This window comes from Diabrotica undecimpunctata, chromosome 6, assembly GCF_040954645.1.
Source record: "Diabrotica undecimpunctata isolate CICGRU chromosome 6, icDiaUnde3, whole genome shotgun sequence".
NCBI classification, from domain to species: Eukaryota; Metazoa; Arthropoda; class Insecta; order Coleoptera; family Chrysomelidae; genus Diabrotica; species Diabrotica undecimpunctata.
In genome coordinates, this window is record NC_092808.1 from 47334243 (window position 1) to 47359465 (window position 25223).

The window sequence follows — 25223 nt, forward strand, 5'->3', positions numbered from 1 at the left end:
CTTACCCCAAGAGAATTTGTAGACCATAAAAATGAGTCTTATAATAATTTTTGCCTTCTTTTATAAATTTCAAAAAGAGGCAAAAAATAATCCCACTACAGAAAAGTTGTTTTGACAGAAAGTGGGAGACTGAATGAAGTTAGCACAGATGTCATAGAATGTTGCTATAGATATCATGAAACTAGCTTGTCAGTCAACACGGAACAGAATAGTCTGCCGAACAAAAGTGAGAGGGCGAATATTTATTCTATGGGACAGAAAGAGAGAAAAAAAATAAAGACAGAGGAAGAAGAGAAAAAACATGGGGCGCCAACTATTTTTATAAATAAAAAATAGTAAAAATTAAACTGAAGATAAAGAAATTAATAAATTAATAAAGAAATTAAAATGAAATAATTATTAAAATATAAATTAATAGAGATGTGACCTTTATAACGTTACAGGCTAATGAGCTCATTAAGGGACATTTAGTCAAATTCACAGCCGAGTTACTGACCCAACATCTAAAGACTGTTAGAGTAATAGTGGGACTGTTCACTGGACACTGTAGGCTCATTAAATATTTTAATCGTATGGGTTTGTCGGAACATACTTGTCCATTCTGGAAGAAGCTAAAACTGCTCTGAACGCCTTAAGCCAATGGGAAGGCCTCACAAGGCTGTGGAATCTAGAAGTGGGAGAGGAAAAACCAAAAACATAAGAGCATGCCAAAAGCATACCAAAAGCATCTATATGAGAGGACCTCTCCCAATGCTGCGGAAGCTCATTTAGAGAGTTGGTTGGATAAGGAGCTTTAAGTGACAAAGTATAGCACTGCGTAAAGGTCGCAGTGTGTCAGGCCAAAAGTTGTCCGCCCTAGTTGTAATCTGTAAATCTGTAATCTTTAATCTTGGCTTTACATCTAGTGAATCTTTGTGAAGTAAATGTACCTGTCGATTTTCTACTATGGATCTTAATAGTTTATTCTGAGAGAGTCTCAGAATTCCAAGATTCGTATTGTTAGCGGTACTAATGTGAATGTGGGCGATATTGACTGGAGTAGAGAAGTGAATGTTGCAATAGGTTAGTTGATTTCTGTATAAATGAGAAATATATTGTATAAACTTCCTAAATGTAGATTATATGCATATAGAATACCTCCATAATAACAACAAAATAGTTGAAATCAAATAGATTATATTATTATCGTCAACAGAAGATACAGAAATTCTACAATAACAACCAAAACTTATATAGAAGCGGAGATATCCTTTGATCAGAACCCGTTTGATTTGTCTGATGACCCGTGTTATGAGAGTGAAATCAAGAACTTTAAAGAAACCTACTTTAAAAAATATCATAGATACAAGGCAACTTAAATAGAACAACATATATGCATAAACGAAATTTAAAATAAATCACAACTTAAGAAAAGTCAAAGAAGATAATGCGGAAACTCTAAGCATTAACCATAAATGGGGAAAATTTTAACATGCCCTTATGTCAATTGAAAAAGAAAACAACAAACGACTTTGAGACAAAAGACACCCTTGGAAAAACAAAGAAGCCGTAAAGCAAAAGACCTGAATAAATACAAATAAATTCAGGGGAACATCAAGAAGAAAATTCGAGTGGCAAAAGATAGGTGGCTGTCCAACAGATGCAAGGAAATAAGTATCTACGCCCAAAAATTTATTACCTTGATAAGACTTAGATTAACGCCGGACATGGAGTTGGCAAAGTTTGGTAATATATGGTAGATAATCAGTTTTTTTTTCTTTTTATATGGAAGAAAATAAGGGACTATCATAAAGACATGAACTCCACTTGGTTCAAAAAGTAATTGGAGAATATTCTTCAGCGTGTTGATAATAACTCTATCATAGGGATGGATAATGGATCTTATGGTAGCCGCCTTTTTGAATGCATCCCAATGATGACTGATCAGAAATCGATCATGCAAGGCTGGCTGCGTGAAAAATTTGTTTCATTGACAGAAAATATGGTCAAAGTAGCACTAATAAAAATAATCAAAGATCATCGTGGTAGATATCGTCAGTATAATATTGATTTAATGGCTAGAGTTTATAGTAGTAATGTTTTGGAAACGTCCACTTTACTTTTGATAGCTAAATCCAATTGAATTCATTTGGGCTTAAATAAGGGGATATGTGGGTTTCGCACACTTCCAATGAAGATGTTCTTCAAATGATCAATTCAGAACGTCTGCTCATAAACACCATAAAGAGGAGAAAAACAGAATACTTCGGCCGTATAATTAGAGGACTTAAATACCATCTACTTCGCCTTATAATGCAAGGAAAAGTGGAAGGAAAGAGATGGATTAGTCGAAAGAAACTTTCATGGCTGCGTAATATTAGACAATGGTGTGGTTCCACAGTAGAAGAATTATTTCGCGCAGCAGCCGACAGAGAAAGATTTCAGGAAATTGTAAACATGTGAACAAATAAGAAGAAGAAGGGGATATGTGGCTCAGGAGAACGTATCATTTAAAATTGGCGGTATTCACTCAAGTTTAATTGATAAATTTAATAGACGCAGAGCCTATTAAATACATCAGTATTAATTAGTATGGATCATAATATATATTCCCCAAATTGGGAGAATGAATTCCCCATTTATTTAAAATAAAAGGAAATACGTATTTTCATGAAACGCCACTTATATGAGTAAAGAATTAAGGATTCGGATAATTTGTGCTGACCAAATTTTATTTCTTGTTGTGTTATAACTGCATCTGGATATTTTAAATATTCCGCAGTTGTATGAGAAATCCAGCTCGTTACACCGAGTCATACACGGAATTAGCGCAAATAAACGTAATGGAGACCGCTTCTCTGACGGTAGATGTGGATGTCCGCTTTTAGCGTCATCTCGCATTGACTGACGCAACCTTCTCTATGTAGTCAAATCCGCAAAAATTTACATAGACGAATACAAAGAGAGTTGCATTTGCCATTTCATTTTTTACCTACTATAACATTAATTCTTTTTAGTACAAAATCAATGTTTTAATATTTGTTCATTAGAAACATCTTTATTATATCAGTGGATTTATATATATTTTTCCAAGTTTCTAGGTCGCTGCGCTTGTTCATACTCAAAAGCTATAGGTATTCGTTTGGAAAAACTTTGCTGTTCGAAACTTTGTTAATTAATATACCATTATTGAACACTTGAAACGATCGTATTAATAAAACATTTATTAGATGCATTTATTATTTTTTAAACTAAAGTAACTTTCTAATAATGGCTATTTTTTTCAGATGTTCCGCTTGTATCTCTAGAACTTGGAAGTACGCTGAATGGAAGTACAATTAAAGAAGGTGTTGATGTATACTTCGAATGCAATATAAAATCAAATCCCTGGGTGTACAAAGTTAGCTGGAGACATAATGTAAGTAACGTAAAAACGAGTTATCATAAAAATATAAAATCGAATACGTAATAAGTTATAAATATTTAGGCCATTTAAATGAGGCGGAAATAATATTAACTATCAAAGACGAAAACTTGAGTACTTAGGATATGTGATGAGAGCGCAAAAATACGCATTATTACAACGTATTATGCAAGGCAAAATCCGAGGAAAGCGAAATGTGGGAAGACGAAGAATATCCTGACTTAAGAACTTAAGGGAATGGTTTTGAATGCAGTAGTGCAGAACTTTTTAGAGCGGCAGTCAACAGAGTCCGCATAGCCATGATGATTTCCAACCTTCGATAGAATACATAAACTTAAAATAGGACAAGATAAATGGATATCTTCAAAATTAAAAGACGAATAAAATTAACGTGGGTGGCTATATTATAAGCAGATTATATTATATTATAAGAATACCATATTTAAATATAATATACTGATATGTCTGATAGCGGTACCACACTTCGCTATATCTTATTTGTTATGCAGCTTCGCTGTATTCGCCCAAATATTTGTAATTTATCAGCGAATAACAAATACGCTACTCCACACTTGTGTCGGAGGGCCAAACATGCAAAATATTTGCGTCATGCGCGTTTGGCACAACCAAAATGGACGTGGATGTACTGGCGGTCGCTGTAACTTATTTTTACTTAAATGCAGTTTACCAATACGTTAGTAGGCGAATCATGAAAGGTTAAATAAGAGGTACCTGCAAATATTACTAATGACTTATTTACTTTCGTTTTATATCCTCATCGGTACATGGAAATAAGAAAATCCTTCTTTTTCTTCAGTTCCTTCACTATTCAAGTTTTGATTTTTCATGTTAGTTTTGATTTTATTACAGGCATCGTTATTCTTTGTTTTATATTTATGATTACTATTTTTTGGATTTCATGCAAGGCTGCATCTAATATAAATCCAGAAATCTCATTACCTTGTTATTTGTCCACTCCATTCGACAGTAGGTACACCACAAATGAAAGCGTAATAGGTACGATAGTCGTATATAAACACACAAATTTGTTAAATTAATGGTTCAAGAAGACACGATAAATACTCTATACGTGATCATGCAAGAAAGAGTAGAGGGAAGAAAAGGCTTGGGAAGAAAGAAGAAATCTTGGCTAAGGAATATCAGAGACTGGAGTAACATCAGTGTTGAACAGATATTTCACGTTACAGAAGATAGAGAAGGGTTTAAAGAAGTGATCGCCAACCTTCGTTAAAATACGGCACAATAATAAAAATAATGGTTCAAGAATAACGAGAATTACAATAAAGTTAGGTTAGGTTAGGTTATAAAGATAAACGGCGAGACAACCATCGGAGTGAAGTGTGGGCAGTCAACACATACACTCGGCGTGTATTCGGCTTATTCGTGTCCTTTGAAGTGTGTTAAAAAACCGACAAGTGGACGGATAGGCGTATTTGCTATTCGGGTGTTTGCTTATGTGTGCGCATGAAGTAAATATTTGACAAATGCACCCTCCACACTTCGTCTTATGCTACCGAATAAGGCGCATAACGAATAACACAGCGAAGTGTGATGCCACTATGAAAAGCACGGTTTTTAAAATGCGTGTTTCTAGTACCCATTGACATATGATAGAGAAACTTAAATACCTCTCTTAATTTTTTGGTAAGACTTGGCTGCTCTATGTTACGATTAACGTAAGAAATAGGGTTCCCAATGTCATTATACGGGCTAGACCAATGATTACAGATGCTGTGAAGAGGATTTTATATGCAGTGGAACTGTGCTGGAAACGTGAGAAGCAAAAATGAACGATTTTCGATAAACTAAACGTAAAATGGAGTGACGTCCTAGAATTCGGTCATATGGAGATAAAGGAAGACTTCTGACACTGTCGACGGATGATAAAGAGGGTTATAACAAACTAGATCTACCCGTCACAAAATCGGGAGCCTTGGAGAAAACTAAAGGAGGTCTATGTTTAGCAGTGAACGCTAAAGGCTATGTGGTAATGATGGTATTCACTAGTTGTGCACACGCAATATGTAGAATGGGGGCTAAACATAGAGTTCTGGGCACGATCTCAAATGGAAAACGCCTTCACAGCAGGACCGATTCCATTTATTTGGTCATATCTTGTAACGATAAGACTACCAAAGAAAATTGAAATACTATTATAAAAAGAGTACCTCAATCAACCATGAGAGCTTATCGTCTATGCTTCGCCTAGCTCAGTATCTCAATTGTGAGTTCGTCTTGTCTTAAACTAGAAATCAAACCATGAATCCTTAGCTGATAGCAAATAAAACAATTTTTAACTAATCATATTTATTAAAAATAGGAAACAATCAACCCTGCCAATGCTTTACAATGAAGATAGTAAGGGTAATACTTAAGGCAACGATGACATCAATGGGCTGCTCTTGTGGCCTCCCAATTAGACGGTTAGGTTCTCCTGGGAGCTGCAATGATTCCATGTGTGTGGCCTCCCAATTAAGTGGTTAGGTCCTCCAATAGATTCGATAAATTTTCATAATACGGACAGTAAAATGATATGGCCAATTAATACAGCCAATAAACCGTGAATATCGTCGATAAACTAAAATACAACAACAGCTTGTATCAGAGACACATCATAAAGGGTTTAATTTCCTTGCCATTTTACAAAATTATAATTAAACAAAGAGAATGTTGCAAACCATCAAATGAAGCTTATTATAATTCCTACCTTCTTTTATAAATTTCAATTATAAACAAAAAATAATCCCACCATTAAAGGTGATTGACAAAAAGTAGGAAGGGACTGCATGAATATATGTACGAAAAGATTTTCTAACAATCGATCACAAAACAACGCGACTGAGGTTTATAAAAATTACTTTAATTGTCAAATTCATCATTTTGGAACAACGCTTTTTACTGATGCATCCACCTTTCGTTTACCCCATTGTGTCATCGACTTTGTTTTCATGAAGGTCTGGTTATACGAAGCCTACATGTTTTCATTCGGAAAATCGATTGATTTGGTGGCCAATTTGTGATAGTTTAAGTCAATATCGTTTGGATAATTAATACGTCTCTCTACTTTACTTTTATTGTTTTATGTCCAGACTTTCATCTAATTCTAGTTGAGAGTCTTGGCCCGGTAATGAGCCACGTCGATTGTTGTATCGCCGACCGATCATAGATGGTTAACAATCCATGGTAAGGGAAATATTGGGTATGACAGAAGATGCTCCATATTTTGTTAATAAAAGGATTGTTTGCATTTCTCTAAATATTCAGCAACAGCGCTGCGTTCTTTGTGTAATAAGAAACATGCCGCCCTATGGGGGAGGTTGAGTGAGATAGACTTCATAAATCCGGTTACTATCCTACACGTCTCATTTAAGGCCACATCAACATGTTTTACGTGGACTGATCGATTTTACACTTGACATGCATATTCTCCTACTGAAAAACACATTGCCCGTGCTCTTACTCTCATCTTGTGCCCCAACTACTTTCAGGCAGTTTTCTTAGTAGGGCATTTCTGGTGGTGACTTTTTGTATTATGTTATCACAAGTGTACTCAAATTTTTAAGATCTATATAACGTAACTCCAAGGTATTTAGATTTGTCTGTATGCTACGACCTTTCCTTCCCATGTAACTTGCAGTTTTCTTCACGCATTTCTTTTTCTTTCTTTTCACATCTATCAAATAAAACTTATACTTGACCAAAAAACATTGAAGCTTAAAGTTATGTTTACCATGTCTTTAATAAACATTTGGTGTCTACTACGTACAATATTGCCCCCGACTTTATTTTAATGCATGATAACGTAGGTCCTAACTTGCTTTAGCCGATATAGCTTGCCATGTGGCAAGTCCAAATGGAATGGAATACAAAATATGTTAAACAAGATTATATAAAATGAGAAAGGTGCCAAAACAGTGAAAACAAAGTATATCCCAGTCTCTAAAAAAAGGGAAAACAGACCCACAAAATTATAGAAGGATCAGCTTATTAAGCATAGCCTCAAAGCTATTTACAAAAACCTTGACAGAAGAAGTGTCCTAGAGTGACATCAATGAAGAAAAGCAAGGGTTCCAAGATAATAGATCCACCATAGGTGCAATCAGACAAACAGCCGAAAAAGCTATTGAATATAGTAAAGTTATCTTCATGTGCTTCATTGACCTTACGTGAACCTTCGATAGGATAAGGCTTGACGATATTCTGAAGCTATTAAAGGAAAGGAATTTAAACCAAAAAATAATTGAATTTATATGACAATTGAATATCCGGAGCAGCACTTTCATTCGAGCCAACAATAATTTCTCTATCTAGATACGTCACAAAATACTAGAGAAATTAGGTAAGGGGATATTCTAAACCCAACCCTCTTTAACGTCCTTATGGATCATAGCATCAAAGAAGTGAAAACCGCGAGAAAAGGTTATATAATGGCAATATACTATGTATATAAAATAATTTGATATGTTGATGATCCGGTAATAATATCTGAAGGTGTAGACAATCTACAGATACTACTAAACAAGTTTAAAAAAGAATTAAATATGATCATCTCTGTCCAGAAATGCAGTCTATGACAATATTAAGATAATCCAAAAGACGTGAATTAGCAATGTGGAACAAGTCTTGTCCTTCAAATATCGAAGCCCTAATATTACAAGCAATAGAAATCGAAAACAAAGAATAAAAACACAAGCGATATCAGCGGCTATGATATCAGGATATAATATGAAACAACAAATATATAAGCGTCGACAGCAAAACACGAATATATAAATCCTGTGAAAACCTATTATGCCTTACGCCAAAGACACACGAGCAGAAACAACCAGTACTAAGCACCCTATGATGAATTCCTGGCAAAACACGAAGAGATAGAGTGGACCCCTGTCAAGACCCCTTGTAGTATCCAAGACATTATAAAAAGGTGTAATGTCAGAAAATTTTCATGGAGACTGGAGAGGCCACGTTGATAGAATGGATAATAATAGACTTACAAATATTGTAAAGGAAATCGTAAACATCGAAAAAACTGGGCTACAACTTTGAAAAAACAAGACATTTTCCTAAAATAAGCAGATTAAAAAGAAGAAGAAAATAAAAAGAGGGTATATCTTGTGTTGGAAAGAAAGTAGACATTTTTAATCCAGTCGTTATTTGTATTTTTGGTGATTTTTTTTCTTTGTTTTTTGAAATCATTAGTTCCAGACTGGTCGTATTACGGTCTAGAACTGCATAATATGAAAGTCCTCAATAGATCTGGTAAATACAACCTCTTTGCCAATACCCGATGAACCTTTTATTGGGCTCTGACATACTCAAAGATTTTGTATGAAGGCAAGATTAAACCTTCCCTTAGCAAGAGTGTGTTCTGTGGAAGCTGCCTTACAGTGCTGAAAGTTTGCCCATAAAACCCTGATTGAGATTATTGAGAACGATTTTGGATAGATATAAAGTCCTCGACCTTGTTTCCTCTATATTTTTATTTATAGATTCAGAAAAATTACTTATTTTTGACTCCTCTTCTGGTCCATCTCTGCTTGTCTTGTGTCCATTTTTTTCTACGAATTGGGAGGAAATGCTTCCATACCACAGTAGTGCGTCGATACCGTGCCAAGGCTGTAATCTCCCACGGCTCGCTAGCTCTCTGGGGCATCGCTTAGGCAATACTTTTTTCCCTTATACTAATACATTTATTATTACATTTTGGGATTAAGGAGCGCAGTAGTCGCGTGATAAATGGTATCATATGAGTTAGTTGTGATAAGACTGTCTGGTGATTTTTAGATTGAGTATGGTGTAAATCTGCATAATATGTGTATGTTTATTTGTGTGTGTGTGTGTGTGTGTGTGTGTGTGTGTGTGTGTGTGTGTGTGTGTGTGTGTGTGTGTGTGTGTGTGTGTGCACCGATATTTGTGGTAACGTGTGTAAACATATTCCTGTATTATGGTAACTTCGTAAATTGTGGTAACTTACACACGTTACCACAATTTCATTCCCCAACATTTTCTTTGTTTTAGTAGTATTTACTGTCTAAATAACTTTAAATACTCTTTTTTCTCACGTGCTTTTAATAGATATTGTTTTTACTACATAGGATCGAATAGAGCTTAAATAAAAATTGTATTACGCCGATTCTGCGTATGTTGCCAGAAATCAGGTTGAGGCAGATTGAATTTACACACGTAATTGTGGCATCGTGGGCGTGGTCGTAAAGTGGCGCCCTCTGAGATGGCCTTGCGGTGTTGCCCATTTCAGTTGAAATAAAATGATTTTTATTTCGATTTTGGGAATAAAACGTGTAAGTGTGTGAAAGGTGCCACAAAAGTGCAACAATTTTCTTATACGCGATGGCGATGTTGACCAGAAGTAATAGAATATTAATTTATGGAAAGATTAAAGGAATACTAACTTTAAAAAAAAGCGTATTATTTCTCCAAACATTATAGTTAGATTGGGTATCAGATACTAATTAAAATAAAGTTTTCTATATTCAGTGATGTGATGTGGCCATTCGTATAACTTTTCACACCTACTTTTCATGCAAATTATGTAAGTTTGACTTATGAAAATTACACTTTAAGAGTTCTGTAGACCCGTATAAAAAAAATATAAAATTGGTCGTCTATTCATCCGTCCGTCTGACTCTGTTACACAAAATGTATTTCGAATCTACGAAACCATTAAATTGAAATTTGGTGCATATGACCCAGTTGCGAATAGTTATGTGAAAAATAAACTTTTAAGTATAAAGAAAACTGAAATACTATGCCTTAAATTTTAGATCAAATTAAAGGGTCTGTTGTCAGTTATTCAAGTTAAAATTTTTATTAAGTCTAAGACAATTTAAAATTGGAGTTGAAATAGCAGCTGCATGAACTTTCCAATAAAAGACTTATCACAAGAATTGCTTCCGACCAGCCTGGAGAAAAACTTTTGGAATTATTGTTGGTAGAGTCCTCACTATACATTTTCGGACATATGAAAACTATTTTATTTTTAATTGAAGAATTTTTTTTAAATCTTAGAAAACTATAATTTTAGAGTCAAATGATATAAAATGCTTTTCAACCATCTCCCTCAGTTATTGCAAATAAGTATTTCAAAATGCTAATCTTGGATCTTTTTTTAAAAATAATGGGAGATTATATGATACCCTCTTTTTAGAGGTTTATATAATAACTTAAAACACAAATCAAAGCGTTGCCACAAAAATGACGGCTGTCAAATTTGAGCGTTTTTATACAATATGCCGTTTTTTAACTCAACAACCAATTATCAAAACACTATAGCATTTATTGTTTACTTTCTGATCTGATGGAGATTAGTATCAAATGATATTTTGAAATTCAAAGACAAAAATCAGGCTGTGTATGCCAGACAAAAAGGTGTGGGTTCGAGTCCCATTGTAGGCCGGATTTTTCTTCCCCAATTTTCTAATATGATTTGATAACGCTATAGTAATTGTATCAATCTTCTTCTCTCAGAAGAACCTATCCAATTATGTAATAAAGTATGGAACATTCCATTTAAAAACAATGCTCAGGATCTGTCAATGTTCGTCAACAAACAATTTTTCGACGTTCGAAATCGACGTTTAAAGAAAAAATGATAATAACATACAATAAATAAATAAAAAAATAAATCGTTATCGTGTTATAAGGCAATTTATGTTCAGTAGACCTTATAAAATGTCAATAACTCTGGTTAAAATTTAAAGTGAAAAAATCTTTTTTACAATGTCACCATCTTCTACTTCTACTGAAATAAAAAAGTATTATGTTATGTTTTTACTAAACTCTGACCACTTTGAGAATTTTCCACCTCTAAACCAATCTTATTCGGAAAAGTTCCCGCAAACTTAATATTCGAGCCAGCGAAATTAAAAAAAATATATTTTTGAAATACCACAGTGTCCTGCTAGATTTTTATGAATTTATTGCCACCCTAGTAATTTATCACTTCTCAACTACCCCTTATGGGAACTCAATAATTCTGTTGGGATAATATTAAAGTGAAAAAATCTTCTTTTGCAATTTCACCGTCTTCCACTTATAACTGAAATGAAAAAGTGTTTTAAGTTTTTACTAAACCTTGACCACCCTGATAATTTTCCACCCCTAAATCAATCTTATTTGGAAACGTTTCCGCTAGCTTAATATTCGAGGCAGTGAATTAAAAAAGAAAATTTTGAAATATCACAGTATTCTGCTAGGTTTTTACGAATTTATTAGTACTTTAGTAATTTTTTATCCCAAGACTAACCCTAGTGAGGAGTCAATAATTCTGGTACGTTAAAATTAAAGGGGTAGAATTTTTTTGTAATTATACTGCACTTTATTCAAAATAAGAAACTGATCTGTTTTTAGTAAATGTTAACCAACTACACGTTTTTACTAAATGTTAACCAACCACAAAAATTCTATCAGCCACACATTTACTATATTTTTTGTGTTTTACTATATTTTTAACAGACTAGTCATTTTTTTCTCGACTACTTAAATTAAAAAGCATTCTCAAATGTTACTCGGGGCTAAATAATATATACTTTTTAAATGTTTAAATATATTGAATATTTTAAATATAGAATTGTCTAAATATTGAAAATATGAAAATACTTTGTTACAAAAATTATAAATTTTAACTGTTTTAAAAAAGTTACTCGGATTCGCGTCGTGAGTACCCTTTTATGAATATAAAATAACTGAAATCAAGTTGAGTTTTAGTAAATAGGTACAATGGAATTGTTATATTTAACATAATACTTAGCAGGTAAGAAATATTCAAATTCCAATAATTTTATTACATCCATTACTTTAATTAGCTAATTGTAAAGGCGGATCGAGACACCTTGCACACCTATTGTTAAAAGATACCGGATAGGTACCTGAAAATTTGGAAAAAAGCTTAGGTATTAAATATTTTATTATTATTTAAATAATAAAGGTATTAAATATACTGTTTAGGTTAGTTGTATAACATAAAGAGTTTATATTACTTGGAAAACATTTTAGCAGATAAATATTTTAAGAATATTCAAATAAGACGGAAATTACAAGTTGGACAGAACAGCTAGTTTAGATTATTTGAGTAGTAAAATAGCTGTATATTAGCTGCATTTCAAAAATTTAAATATATTTATATTATTTAATTTTATGTCGATATTATATTTATTGTCAGTTGGATATAGGTAAAAATTAACAGAGTATTGGGGTATTAATGGGTTAGTTAAGGGGTGAAAAATTACTAGGGTGGTAATAAATTCACAAAAACCTATTAGAACATGATGGTATTTTAAAACTATTTTTTTAAATTTCGCTGTCTCGAATATTAAGCTAGTAAGAACTTTACTAAATAAGATTGATTTAGGGGGGAAAATGATTAGGATGGTCAAAGTTTAGTAAAAACTTAACAGCAGAACACTACTGTTTTATTTCAGTTATAAGTACAGGGCGGTGAAATTTTAAAGAATATTTTTTCTCCTTAAATTTTAACGTAGCAGAATTATTGACTTCCGATAGGAGTAAATTGAGGGGTGAATAATTACTAGGGTGGTAATGAATTTGTAAAATCCTAGCAGAACACTGTGGCATTTCAAAAATATTTTTTTTTCCAATTCCACTGGCTCGGATATTAAGCTATAGTGTATTTTTATGTATGAGAGAGTAATAAAACAATAAATTATGTATGCAAATCCCTAAACTGTTGATACGGGTGACTCAATGAAAAACAGATATTTGTCAACAAGTTTACAGAAGTATATAGAAAAACAATTTTAAATTGAGTATGACCACCAGGTATAAAGGTTGGAGCAGAATAGAATACAATAGTTGTGAGGGTTATTAATCCCTAAATAAGGTTGCCAGTGTCGGAGTGATGGAGGTTAACAGGTACTAACGAATTTGCAAGAAATGTAAGATGTTTATTTTATTGGTTATATATAACCAATAAAAGTTTAATAAGTACCTACTTATTTGCAAAATAAAATTTAATTCTTTAGATAAAATAAAACGTTTTATTTTATCTATTTGCAAAATAAAGTTTAATTCTTTGCCTATTTGCAAAATAAAGTTTAATTCTTTAGATAAAATAAAACGTTTTATTTTATCTGAAATGAGTGCATTCCACGAAGTAAGGGTTTCAACAATCAAACATTTAATTCTTTAATTCCAGGAAACTACGACAGTAATTGACTAGATAATTACCTTCTAAACTTATTCCACAGAAAATGTGATAGTGGGTTTTTCCATTTTGTATATAGGAAGGTCCAAGTGGCGTATTCAAAATTCTTAACAGTTCACTAAAAGTAGGTACTTCAGTTGCAAGGTGCAGTTTATTGTGTATACTAGTGTTATGGAAAATTTGGAAGTGCCGTGTAAACGCCGAAAAATTGGTCCTTTAACAGTTAATGAAAAAACATTAATATTTAATTGTTTTAAATCATTTACAGACAAACGTTTATGTGAAAGTGTTGATGAGACCGTTGAGTTAGTTAGCAGTACACTTGGTGTTGGGAAATCTACGATTTACAGAGTTATTAAAGAAGAGAAATGTGGTAGTTTTCAAATGCCACGTAATGCTCCAGGGAAACCAAAATTTCAAATAGAATATCATTTTAAAGAAGGACTTCGACGGAAAGTGCATGAATTCTTCTTTAGACAAGAATTTCCAACATTGGATAAAGTTCTTGTCTCAGTTCAAAATGATAAGGATTACCCAGAAATAAGTCGAAGTACGTTATGGAAACTTTTAAAAGAAATAGGCTTCCGCTGGAAAAAGAATCCCAGAAAGTCTATTTTATTAGAAAGAAGCGATATTGTCATATGGGGAAGACATTTTCTAAGAACCATAAAGGAAATGAGAAACCAAAAAAGAAAAATATTTTATCTTGATGAAACATGGATCAACGAGGGTCATACACCAAATAAATTTTGGCAGGATGAAACTGTTACAAGTCAAAGGCACGTTTTTGTAAATAACTTATCTACTGGTTTAAACCCACCATCAGGAAAGGGACGCAGGCTGATAATAGTACACATTGGCAGTTCAGACGGTTTTGTTGAAGGTGGTTTATTAAGTTTTGAATCAACTCGTACCGGTGACTACCATGAAGACATGAACGCTGATGTCTTTCAAGAATGGTTCGAACAAATGATAGATCTTCTTCCTAAGAACTGTGTGATAGTAATGGATAATGCAAGTTATCACTCCAGACTTATAGAAGGACTGCCCACAACCAAGTGGTTAAAAAAAGACTTGCAGAATTGGCTGAGTTCAAAAAATATTACGTACCATCCCGGATCTATAAGAAAGGAACTTTATTCGTTGTGTGCCCTTCATAAAGAAAAATTTAAAAAATACGAAATTGATGAAATTGCCAAAAATCGTGGAATGACAGTACTTAGATCCCCACCATATCATTGTGAATTAAACCCGATTGAACTGGTATGGGCACAGATAAAGAGTGAAGTTTCAACAAAAAAATACCACTTTTAAAATTCATGATGTTAAACAGTTGTTTTTGGAGGCCGTAAATAATGTAAAACCTGAAAACTGGGAAAAGGCAGTAAATCACACTATTAAAGAAGAGGAAAAAATGTGGAAGCTGGACAATATTACTGATAAAATGATCGAGCCAGTTATTATAAATCTTGGTTCTGAAAGTTCATCTTCTGAATCTGATTTGGATTTGTAACAAGTAGCTGTAAGTTTTATATTAATATTTTTATTCATCTATTTAACATACCTTAGACGGTTTTAAAAACTCTTTTTCTCTTTTGTAATTTTTAAAAATTAAAAAAAATGTGAATTTTTTAAAACCCTTTTTAATGTAGGCCAGTCAGTTCTAATATAGTGTGTGATAAAAGAGGTCACTTTTGTTTACATACACATAACACTTTATAACACTGAAATAATTCATTTATTTTTTACAATTATTCAAAGTAATTTTTCAATTAATCTTGAGCACGCCCATGGAGTGGTCGGAGCTACCAGTTAAAATTATGCTAATTACTCTCTTGTTCATAAAAATAAACTATAGCAGTAACGTTTTCAAATAAGATTGGTTTATCATCATTCCGTCTTTACAACCTTACGTGGGTCCTAGCCTCCTCAAGAATTTCTCTCCAGTCGTCCCCAACCCTCGCCTTTCTCTCTCCGCCAAGCACGTATTCCCATATTTTTCATGTCTTTATCGATGTTATCAAGGAACCTTGTTCTAGGTCTTCCTCTTCTTCTCTGACCAATGGGTCTATCAAGGAGCGTTTTCTAGCTGGGTCATTTTGTTCCATCCGCATTACATGCCCTATTCACCTCAGACGTTCCAAGATTAGTTTAGGGGAGCAGAACAGAACACTTTTTATTTTATTTAAAAGTTATAATTTATAAATGGGTGAAAAAATATGGCATAGACAAAAATATATTTTTTTAAATTCTGCCAGTTTGAACCGTATGCCAGGAGAATCGCTCCCCTTAAGGGTGGTTCGGTGGTGAAAAATTATGATGGTAGTAATTAATTAGTGAAAAATGTGTAAAAAAAAATGTCATAGACAAAAAGTTTTTTGTTTGAATTCTGCTAGCTTGAACTTTAAGGCAGCAGAATTACTCCACTTAAGGGTGGTTTGGTGGTCAAAAATTAGTGAAAAATCGGTGAAAAAATATTGCAAAGGTTAAATCGGATTTAGCTTATGTGCCCCCGCAAGCTTAATGGTCCTATAAAAAATGCTGAAGCACGTCGAATATAAATATGCGCTTTTTAAATATACTGGACAAGGTGACTCAGGCAAGCCAACCATAGTCTAAAAGCTTTACTTTTAATGGAACTTCCTGTATATTTTACTATTCTTAAAAGCTCCTTAATAACCCGATCTCAACCAACTATGTCATGTAGAGTCTATTATGAGTATTAAAGGGTAGTTAATATGTTGAAATTAAACAGTGTGGAAACCACTTATGGAATAAAATTGTTTGTGTCCTTGAATCTTCTGCCCTCATGAATCATCTTGTACATTTAAATTCATGTTCAAAGAGCACATTTGAATTTAAAAGTAACAGGTGAGGCGGTTTTTTATAATTTTCTAAAATAAGGACGCAAACAATTGTATTCCATGAGTGGTTTACACACTGTATAATTTTAAAATTCCACCCTGTATTATTCATAATAGACCCTACATAATACAAGATATAGTTTGTCGAGATCAGGTTATTAAGCAGCTTTTAAAAATAAAAAATATACAGGGAAGTCTATTAAAAATAAAACTTATGCAGTATGCTAGGCATGCGTGAATTATCCTGTACATTTAAATTTTTCCTTAAAAGGCACACATTTATATGTATTAAAAGTCGACGGGTGTCATCGTTTTTAATATTTTTTTTTTTAAAGGACAGAAATAACTCTATTCTATTATACAGGGGGATCCACATATATTATATTTTATTATATATAATAGTAATAATAATAATAAATTGCCTTTATTTAGTCTGTAAAAATTTACAAACACGAGATACATGAGGCGAAGTCTAGCTAGAGCTACTCCACTTAACCTCAAGTTTACAAAGTCAGTTTGAAATAAGTAGAACATGAAAAAACAATGATTTATAAATTGACATAAATGATAATATAATATTGAAATGATAGAAATAGTCATGTGGCTACTAGAAAGATAAGATAAAGAAAATAATTTGTAATGTTATGTGATAAATGATATGAATGATAAATAAAAACAAAAAAAATTCTAATGGTAACAATAACGACAACAATATACTATATAATAATAATAACGTTACTGCGATTGTAGGTAAAAATTTCTTATAATGCCGCTTCATGAAATCAAGAGATTTACCTCTTAAATTTTTTGTTAAACTATTAAACACTAAAACAGCGTTGTAAGTAAACGATCGCTGGAAAATAGCTAGTCTATATCTTGGCAGCATAAGACTATGAGGATATCTCAGATCCAGATTATGAGCGTCTCCACGAAATACTAATTTGTTCTTTAAATAAATAGGATTTGACGACGAAATAATTCGATATATCAATGAGGCGAGGTGATATTTGTATAAATTATCTATGGTTAACCATTGAAGTTCTTTTATTTTGCATGATATACGATCATATTTTCTTATGCCAAAGACAAATCTGCAACAATTATTTTGAATTTTTTTCAAACTTTAATTTCGTAACCTGATCTAAGCAAGGGTAAAATATCAAGAGCCCATAATTAAGAATTGACATTACGATAGTTGCACAAAGTAACTTACGCAATTTAAAGTTTAAAATGCCTGTACTTCTATACAGTTGACGCATAACTAAATAGCATTTTTTTACTAAAAGGGTGACATGCTCTTGAAAACGTAGCGTACAGTCATATATGACTCCTAAGTTTTTACAACTATTAACATTTTTTAGAGGTTCATTTTTTATAATTAGTTTTAAGTTATCCTGAACAGTGTTAGGTTCAAAAGAGAAATACAGTTGTGTGTCATCTAAAAAAGAGTGCAATTTCAGATTATTTAAAGATTTATACAGATCGGAAATATATATATTTAAAAAAGAAGAGGACCAAGAACCGAACCTTGAGGCACCTCTGAATTGACAGATGCAAATTCTGATGAATTATTATCGATTATGACTTTTGATAACGATTTACCAAATAAAATTTGAAAAACTGTAAGGAGGTATCATTAAATCCAAAATATTTCAATTTAGCACACAGAAGAGCGTGATCAATAGTGTCGAAGGCTTTAGAAAAATCAAGCACGATGACTGAGGTTGCTTTTCCTGCATCAAATGATCGAAGTATATTATCTGTTAAGTCAAGAAGCAGATTCGTTGTACTAAACTCTTTTCTAAATCCTGATTGTATATACGTAACTACATTATTTCTAAAAATATAATCGTATATCTGTTTATAGATAACCTTTTCTAAAATTTTTGACAGTCCCGGTAAAATGCTTATTTTGGGCGAAGATCATTAAGTAATTCAGGTTTATTTAATTTGGGCAGTGGTTTTACTAAAGCGTATTTCCAAGTGTCCGGAAAATAACCAACCCCCAAAGAACAATTTATAATGTGCGTAATATAAGGAGCAGTAATAGAAAGGGAGAGTTGTAGCATCTTTGCAGAAATATTATCACATCCATATCCAACAGCTTCCGAAGTTAACTTCATCAATAGTGGCCATTTTAAACGAGAAAACAATATCTGGGTTGAAAATATTTGACTGATACCATTGGGTTGTCTCAGGACAACAATTTACAGGGCTAAAGACAGATGTAAAATAATTATTTATAGATACAGGATCTTTAAGCTCATGAGGGATCTCTATATCTGGTTTATTTACAATTTTGAATAACCTCATAGCTTTCCAAAGATCTTTTTTAATCAAAGAAGCAGACCGATAATTTAAGTAACCATTCTTCTCCAGATGGACTGCGTTAGTAACTGCATTTCGAAGATCTTTATAGTAACTATAGTCGAAGACGTTTTTAGTTTTCTTATATTTAATTCTAAAATATTATAACACTATCGTACACTAAATAAAAAAATATAATAGTAGCCAACAGAGTATCCATATCACAGAAAAGGTAAAGAACCAACTTATTCCTATAACAAATATGGCAACATGGCTTTCAAACACACTGTATATACAGCAATACTTATGGAACCCCCAAACACAGAAAATGTGTTACGGATATATTTGTGGCATCTTTTGCACACAGTTTCTGATGACAAAATAATTGTGGAATCCGGTGCCACAATTATATTCGTCGATAATATTAGAACCATGGAGTGTATCAAAGCAATTCCTATCTATAAACACTCTGCACGACGGGTGCCAGTATCATGGTATGTTTACACCGATTTGCCACAATTGAGGATATAGTATGTGATGCCACAAATATTGCGAAACGTGTATAGGTGTGTGTGTGTGTGTGTGTGTGTATGTGTATGTGTGGGTGTATGTCATGTTTGATCAACAAATTTACAGTTAATGATATATTCTCAATTGACCCACGGGTGTATTTAATTTCATCTTATTCGTACCTCTCCTGGGTCCTACATCCTTATAGGATGTTCCCTATTAGCCACTGGGACGTGCTGTGTCAAGTATGAGAACTTCTACACCCAGTATGTTCCGTATTGAGTCGATGCAAACTCAAAATCGGCATTCGGCAATCATATGCTTGATCGTCTTCTATCTCTCGGAACCACAGTCGCATTCAGTAGAGATATTTCATTTGTGAATGGGGTTTACGAAAACTCAGTGTTTCGTTCGTATTCTGTTGAGAGTTGACCATGATTTTCGGATAAGGTAAAACTTGGTGGAGTTTTTGTGGTGCATATTCTTTAACTGAAGTATCATTTGGATTTCGAGTTTGTTGCATCTCTAGTTGGCGATTTCTACAGCGCAAGCGATGTGAGTTGGGCTCTAGTTAGCGATGTCTTTGTGTATTGGAAATTGCGGATTAAGTATTTTTGGAACTCTCTGAGCAAAGCATGTTGGCGCCTGAGATCAGGAGCAGGCATGTAGCTCAGCAGTAGCAGCCATATTCTGTTGGTATAGACTTAATCGTTTCAAATATTAGATGCATGGTGGTATTAAGCTGGGTAGCTATATTTTTTGTGTGAGCGCTATTTAGTCATAGAGAAGAACAGTATTCAGCCGTAAAGTATATACTCGCAAGAGCTGAACACCGAGGTGTACCTGCCGAAGTAGGTGGTATTGATACTTAACGTTCTAATATTAATCTGTTTTATTAGCCAAAGTTTTACCATACGCTTTTATAAAGTCAACGAACAGCACGTGTATTTGTTGATTCCGTACAATTTTTGTCTTTTGTTGATCTATCTGTTCGTAAACCTGCTTATTCATCTGCTTCCTGTTCTCTAATTCAAATTATATAATTAAAATATCTCATATAATAAAACACTTATTGTTTAAAACTTGCGTTTTATTAATATTACTTTAATTAAATTTTTATAGAAATGTAGTTGATTTAATTTATTTTATGAAAAATATGTTTGATTGAAAAATATATCACAACCTTAAATGCTCTGTGTAACTATGGATCCATTTTCCAGGGCAAACAGCTTTATAACAATATCCAAAGCAACACGATAGTAAGTAACCAAAGTTTGGTATTGCAATCTATTACAAGGGCCCGAACAGGGCTTTACACTTGTGTCGGCCACAATCAAGAAGGCGATGGGGAAAGCAATCCAGTACAACTTGACGTTAAATGTAAGTGCACTAAGTAGTTTTCCTTCTTTGTAGTACAGTTCAAATAGATGTTAGTTTTAAAATATATCTCTAAACTTTAAATGTCTTGTGTTAACTTTTAGTATAGATCTAAACATTATAATTTATTAAAGAATGTATTTCTTATTCTGTTTTAAAGAACTTCTTGCGTATTGATTAGCTAACACGGTATTAAGCAGGACATTAAAGAATTTACGTTTATGATTCAATTTAAAAAAAGTTTGTACAAAATTAATATAAGAATAACATATGTATTAAGAGTGTAGGCGCAACATTTTGGGCCAAGTCTTTTTAAATGCATTTATTTTTTTCGAATCCTGAGAAAACCAATAAATATTTTTAAAAAATTTAAACGCAGAATGAAAAATTAGATTATTACTGAGGTCCGAAAATCTCTTAGAGTAAACAGTTTCTTTTGAATGAGATATTTTAAATTAATCACACTTAATTTTCTCTTTTTTTCACCCCTGTAACTTACTAAAATAAACATTATAGACGTTTTCAGCTCTCGATAATAATGTAATTTTTTATTATGCGTTTAAATTTTTCAAAAATACTTATTAGTTTTCTCAGGATTTGAAAAAAATGAATGCATTTAAAAAGCATTGGCCCGAAATTTTGCGCCTACGTTTTAATAATGTCATTCTACCGTCGCGTCATACAAACGTCAAATTTGCAATACGAATCGTAAAAGTTAAAAATTCAGTGGTATTCACAAGGTTTTTTCATACACAAGGATTTTTTAGTTTTATCGCACCTACAAGAGAAAAAGAACTACTGAAAATTTAAAGTTCGCTGATTTTTATAGATACAAAACAAACTTATTACAGCATTTATTAATGAACCATGAACTTAGTCTAGAATGTCTAAAATTGAATTTGAGTGACAGAGAATTTCAAAAATATATATTGGAGAAAGCATTCTGAATAACTGCGTTACTTTTTATTGTTTGTAATGCTTGACCAACTTCCTCGTTTGCGATTTTGATCATCATTTGTATTACTGTATACGTTAATTTTCTTTTCTGCGTCAAATTTTTCATTTAATAAAATATCAATTATTTTTTTCTTTTCAAAGAATGTGTTAGCAATCTCCATATCTAATTCTAGTTAGCATATTATCTCCAACATTATTCTTAGTTTTAAAATCTTTACCTATCGCTTTATATCCTTTTTTAGGTTAACCGATAGGGGAGAGTGAGCCAAAATGGTCACTGTAACATTTTTTTAGGCTAAAAATAACAAAAAACGAAATAATTAAGTAAAATTTAATCAAACAATAAGAGGGGTATAGCAGAACATATTTCTGGAAAAAATATATATTTAAATATGCAATTAAAAGATAAATAACAATATTTTTAAAAAGCTCTAAAGGGATCGTTTTACACCATGGATAGAGTTAAATGATCCCGCCCATAAGGTAAAATGACCCTTACAGTTCTTTTGTACAGAAAAACTAATAAAACATTGCTATTTACAAAATTCGCAAATATACATACTTCTCTGCAATTTCTGTTATCCAGTTACAGCCGTAAGCATTTATTGCACAAGGTGCACTTAATCCAAACCTTTTTCGCCTGCGATGTACTGAATAATTCCGATCCGAGCAAAATATGCAGGTGGCAGTGTCGTCGTGATCATCATTAAATCTTTTATTTTCTTTCAACTTGTTGAAGTTTGAAGTTGACTTTGGGGTTTTTTGCTTTTCTTTTATTAAAAGTTAAGTTGGTGTGGAGGTGAAAACCTTGTTCCTTTGATCAAGTTTATCCTTTAGCATGTGTTGAACTACTTGTCAAAGGATGGACCTAAGGTAGTATAGATATAGCATATGGAGTTACTTAAGGGTCTTTCTACACAATATGATGGAATTTTATACCTTTTAACGCCATCTTTCTGTTCTGAAGTGTTAACTTCTGAAATTGATTTTGATTTACCAATTGCAAAGCTTGTAATGTCAACTTTATCGTTTAAAACAACGACTTCCAGATTTGAAGGTGCAGTGGATAAAGGTTTATTTTCTGATAGTTCCCTTGGACTGTTTCCAAAAAGATATTATCCAAAGATCGTCCATTTACTTCCTATTTCTCCCACTCATCTGATGAGGATATATTACGATTTTTTCTTTTCCTTATAAGTAAAGAACTTGGAAGCGAAGAGGTATCTCTTTGTATTTTTCTTTTTCTTATAGGTAAAGAACTTGGAAGCGAAGAAGTATCTCTGTATGGAGAAACAGTCCTTTGTTCATGAATAGGATCAACGATTTCATTTTCCACTATAGGTCGATCAGTTTTACACAATCGTTTAAATAATCTGGGAATATGTTCGGATTACAAAGATAGATGCATATTGTCTCGAATTTACTGAGTCCGTTGTTAAGTGTGACAGCTGTTCAATCCGTTTGTCCAAACAACTATATTGTACAGAATTATGACTCTTCCAGGGTTTGTTTCAAGCCATAAAATAACTTCCTCATTAAAATACGTCATTAGGACCCTATCTTCAACTGAGCACGGTGTATATTGTTGAAAACGATTTATGAACAGAATGAAGGTGTCAGATTTTATGTATCCAGATTAGTTTGTATTTCATATAGGACGCCTTGAATGAATTAACTCGAATTAACTCGCAGCATTTACACAGAGAACAATGGTGACATTGTATCTCCTTTCAGCGCTTGTTAAGAAATCAACCTGTTTCTGCCCTTTATGTGCTAAAATTTTGGGCACCTTGCTAGGGACTGTCTGGACACCACTCGGACAGACTCATCCATATTATATATTTTCATAGGATTTATGTTATTTTTATTTTGTATTTAATGTAAGAAGAAAAAAATTAAAGCCTCTCGCTCTGGTGGCTGGGGTAGCCTCAGAAGTTCTACCAGAAATCTCTGAATGTCTGTTTAGAAAATCTTTAAATTAATCCGTTCCAGCTGATTTTTTATTTTCAGAAGCCTCCAATTCTTTGGGCAATATTATAGTGAATCGACTAAGGCTTTTCAAATAATCTGTTGCCTAAAAGAAAGTACCGATAATATTTTGACATCTCCCTTACGAATAATGTAGTCTTCATTTAGTTTACTTACCAAATCATTGTAATTTTTGGCTTTTTTTTTAAGTACTTAAGAGCAGTAACCATTATTTCTGTAAAGATGATATACCTACATTTGATTATGATAAAAGATATTCCCGTACAACTCAAAACTTTATTTGGTAGGTTAAGCAAGGGTAAATAGACCTATTTTACCTCAAAATCTGATTAAATATAAAAACTAAATTACATGAGTGACTTCTGATAATTAGAGAAATTCCAACATATATGAAATAAACAGAAAAAATGCCTTTTTAGACTACATTAAAAAAATCTACCGACAATATTGCATGTGTTTTTATACGCTTTATTAAAACTAGCCTATAATACTTCGAACATTTTCACAGCTTCGTATATAAGTTGCACTAGCAGTACTGAATATAATAAAGAAAACTAAAAGGCGGTTTTATGAAAATTATGAGAAATATATTGGGGGAACGATTTACCTAAGGGATCCATTTTACCCGTCTTTTCCCTATTTGCATTAAAATATTTTCTATTATGACTCTCTACTCTGTTGGAATATAGCGAAATATGTTCTTTAATTGTTTCTCACCGAGTTTCAGTTAAGGGCATAAAAATTCAACATTAAGCACTTCTTTTTCAGATACAAATTTTATTTGTTTCTATCAGAAATTGGACCAATTATATACCTGTTGCCGTTTTTAACATTATATATGAATTGAGTCCATTATTCTTCCAAAAACTTGGTTATTTATGACGTGTTCCATCCAGAATATTGTAAGGATACGTCGAAATATCCACATTTCAAATGTCTCGAGGTTTATTGTACCGAATTTCATAATCAAAGCATCTAGTGTAGACAAGACAGAGTCAGTTCATGTAGCGTTTCAAAAATCTGAACCATGTGGTTATTCTGAAGCTGCAGTCACGTAGCAAAGTCTTTATCTTCAGAAAAGTTGCTTTTGCTATTTCTATCTTTATTTTATGTCTATCTTTATTTGTATGTTCTTCTTAGTTTAGGCGAAATTAGTTAATCTCTAGCACATGATGGTAAGACCTTTGTATTATACCTTGTTTTTTCCGTTAATCACTAATGAGTTATGTGGCCTTAATGAAGGCCAACAGTTTCCTTAATGTCTTCTGGTTCAATTCATAGTAGACCTGTGACATAGTAGAACTAGACATAGTTCAATTCCTGCCTTACATCACTTAGCACATTGCAATGGCGCAATAGAAAGTTTGTATAGGTGTTTTTTTAAATGACAATATCCAGTCACAATTTCGGTGACCGTTTTAATCTCTTAAGATTCATCAAATTGTCCAAGAGTTTTTTATCAATATCTGGTCTGGATTTGTCATTGAATGGCTCTTCATTTCTTTTAATAGTTCTTATCAGCCACTTCTGAACCTCGTTTTTTGTAGCCTCTTTTCTTTCAGAGCTCACACAAGATTGCAAAGCCGTCTTTTTTCACCAAAGTATAAGTAACTGT

The 25223-nt window shown here is 32.7% G+C and overlaps 1 protein-coding gene across 1 annotated transcript in view; it reads left to right on the forward strand.

Moving 5' to 3' along the window:
• The window catches only part of LOC140444330 (protein turtle homolog B-like), a 984236-nt gene that overhangs the window by 844074 nt on the left and 114939 nt on the right, over positions 1-25223 (forward strand). Inside the window, exons 8-9 of the mRNA XM_072536081.1 lie at positions 3267-3397; positions 20506-20665. Of these exons, the coding sequence (XP_072392182.1) occupies positions 3267-3397; positions 20506-20665 (291 nt within the window). The remainder of the gene's footprint in view (positions 1-3266; positions 3398-20505; positions 20666-25223) is intronic.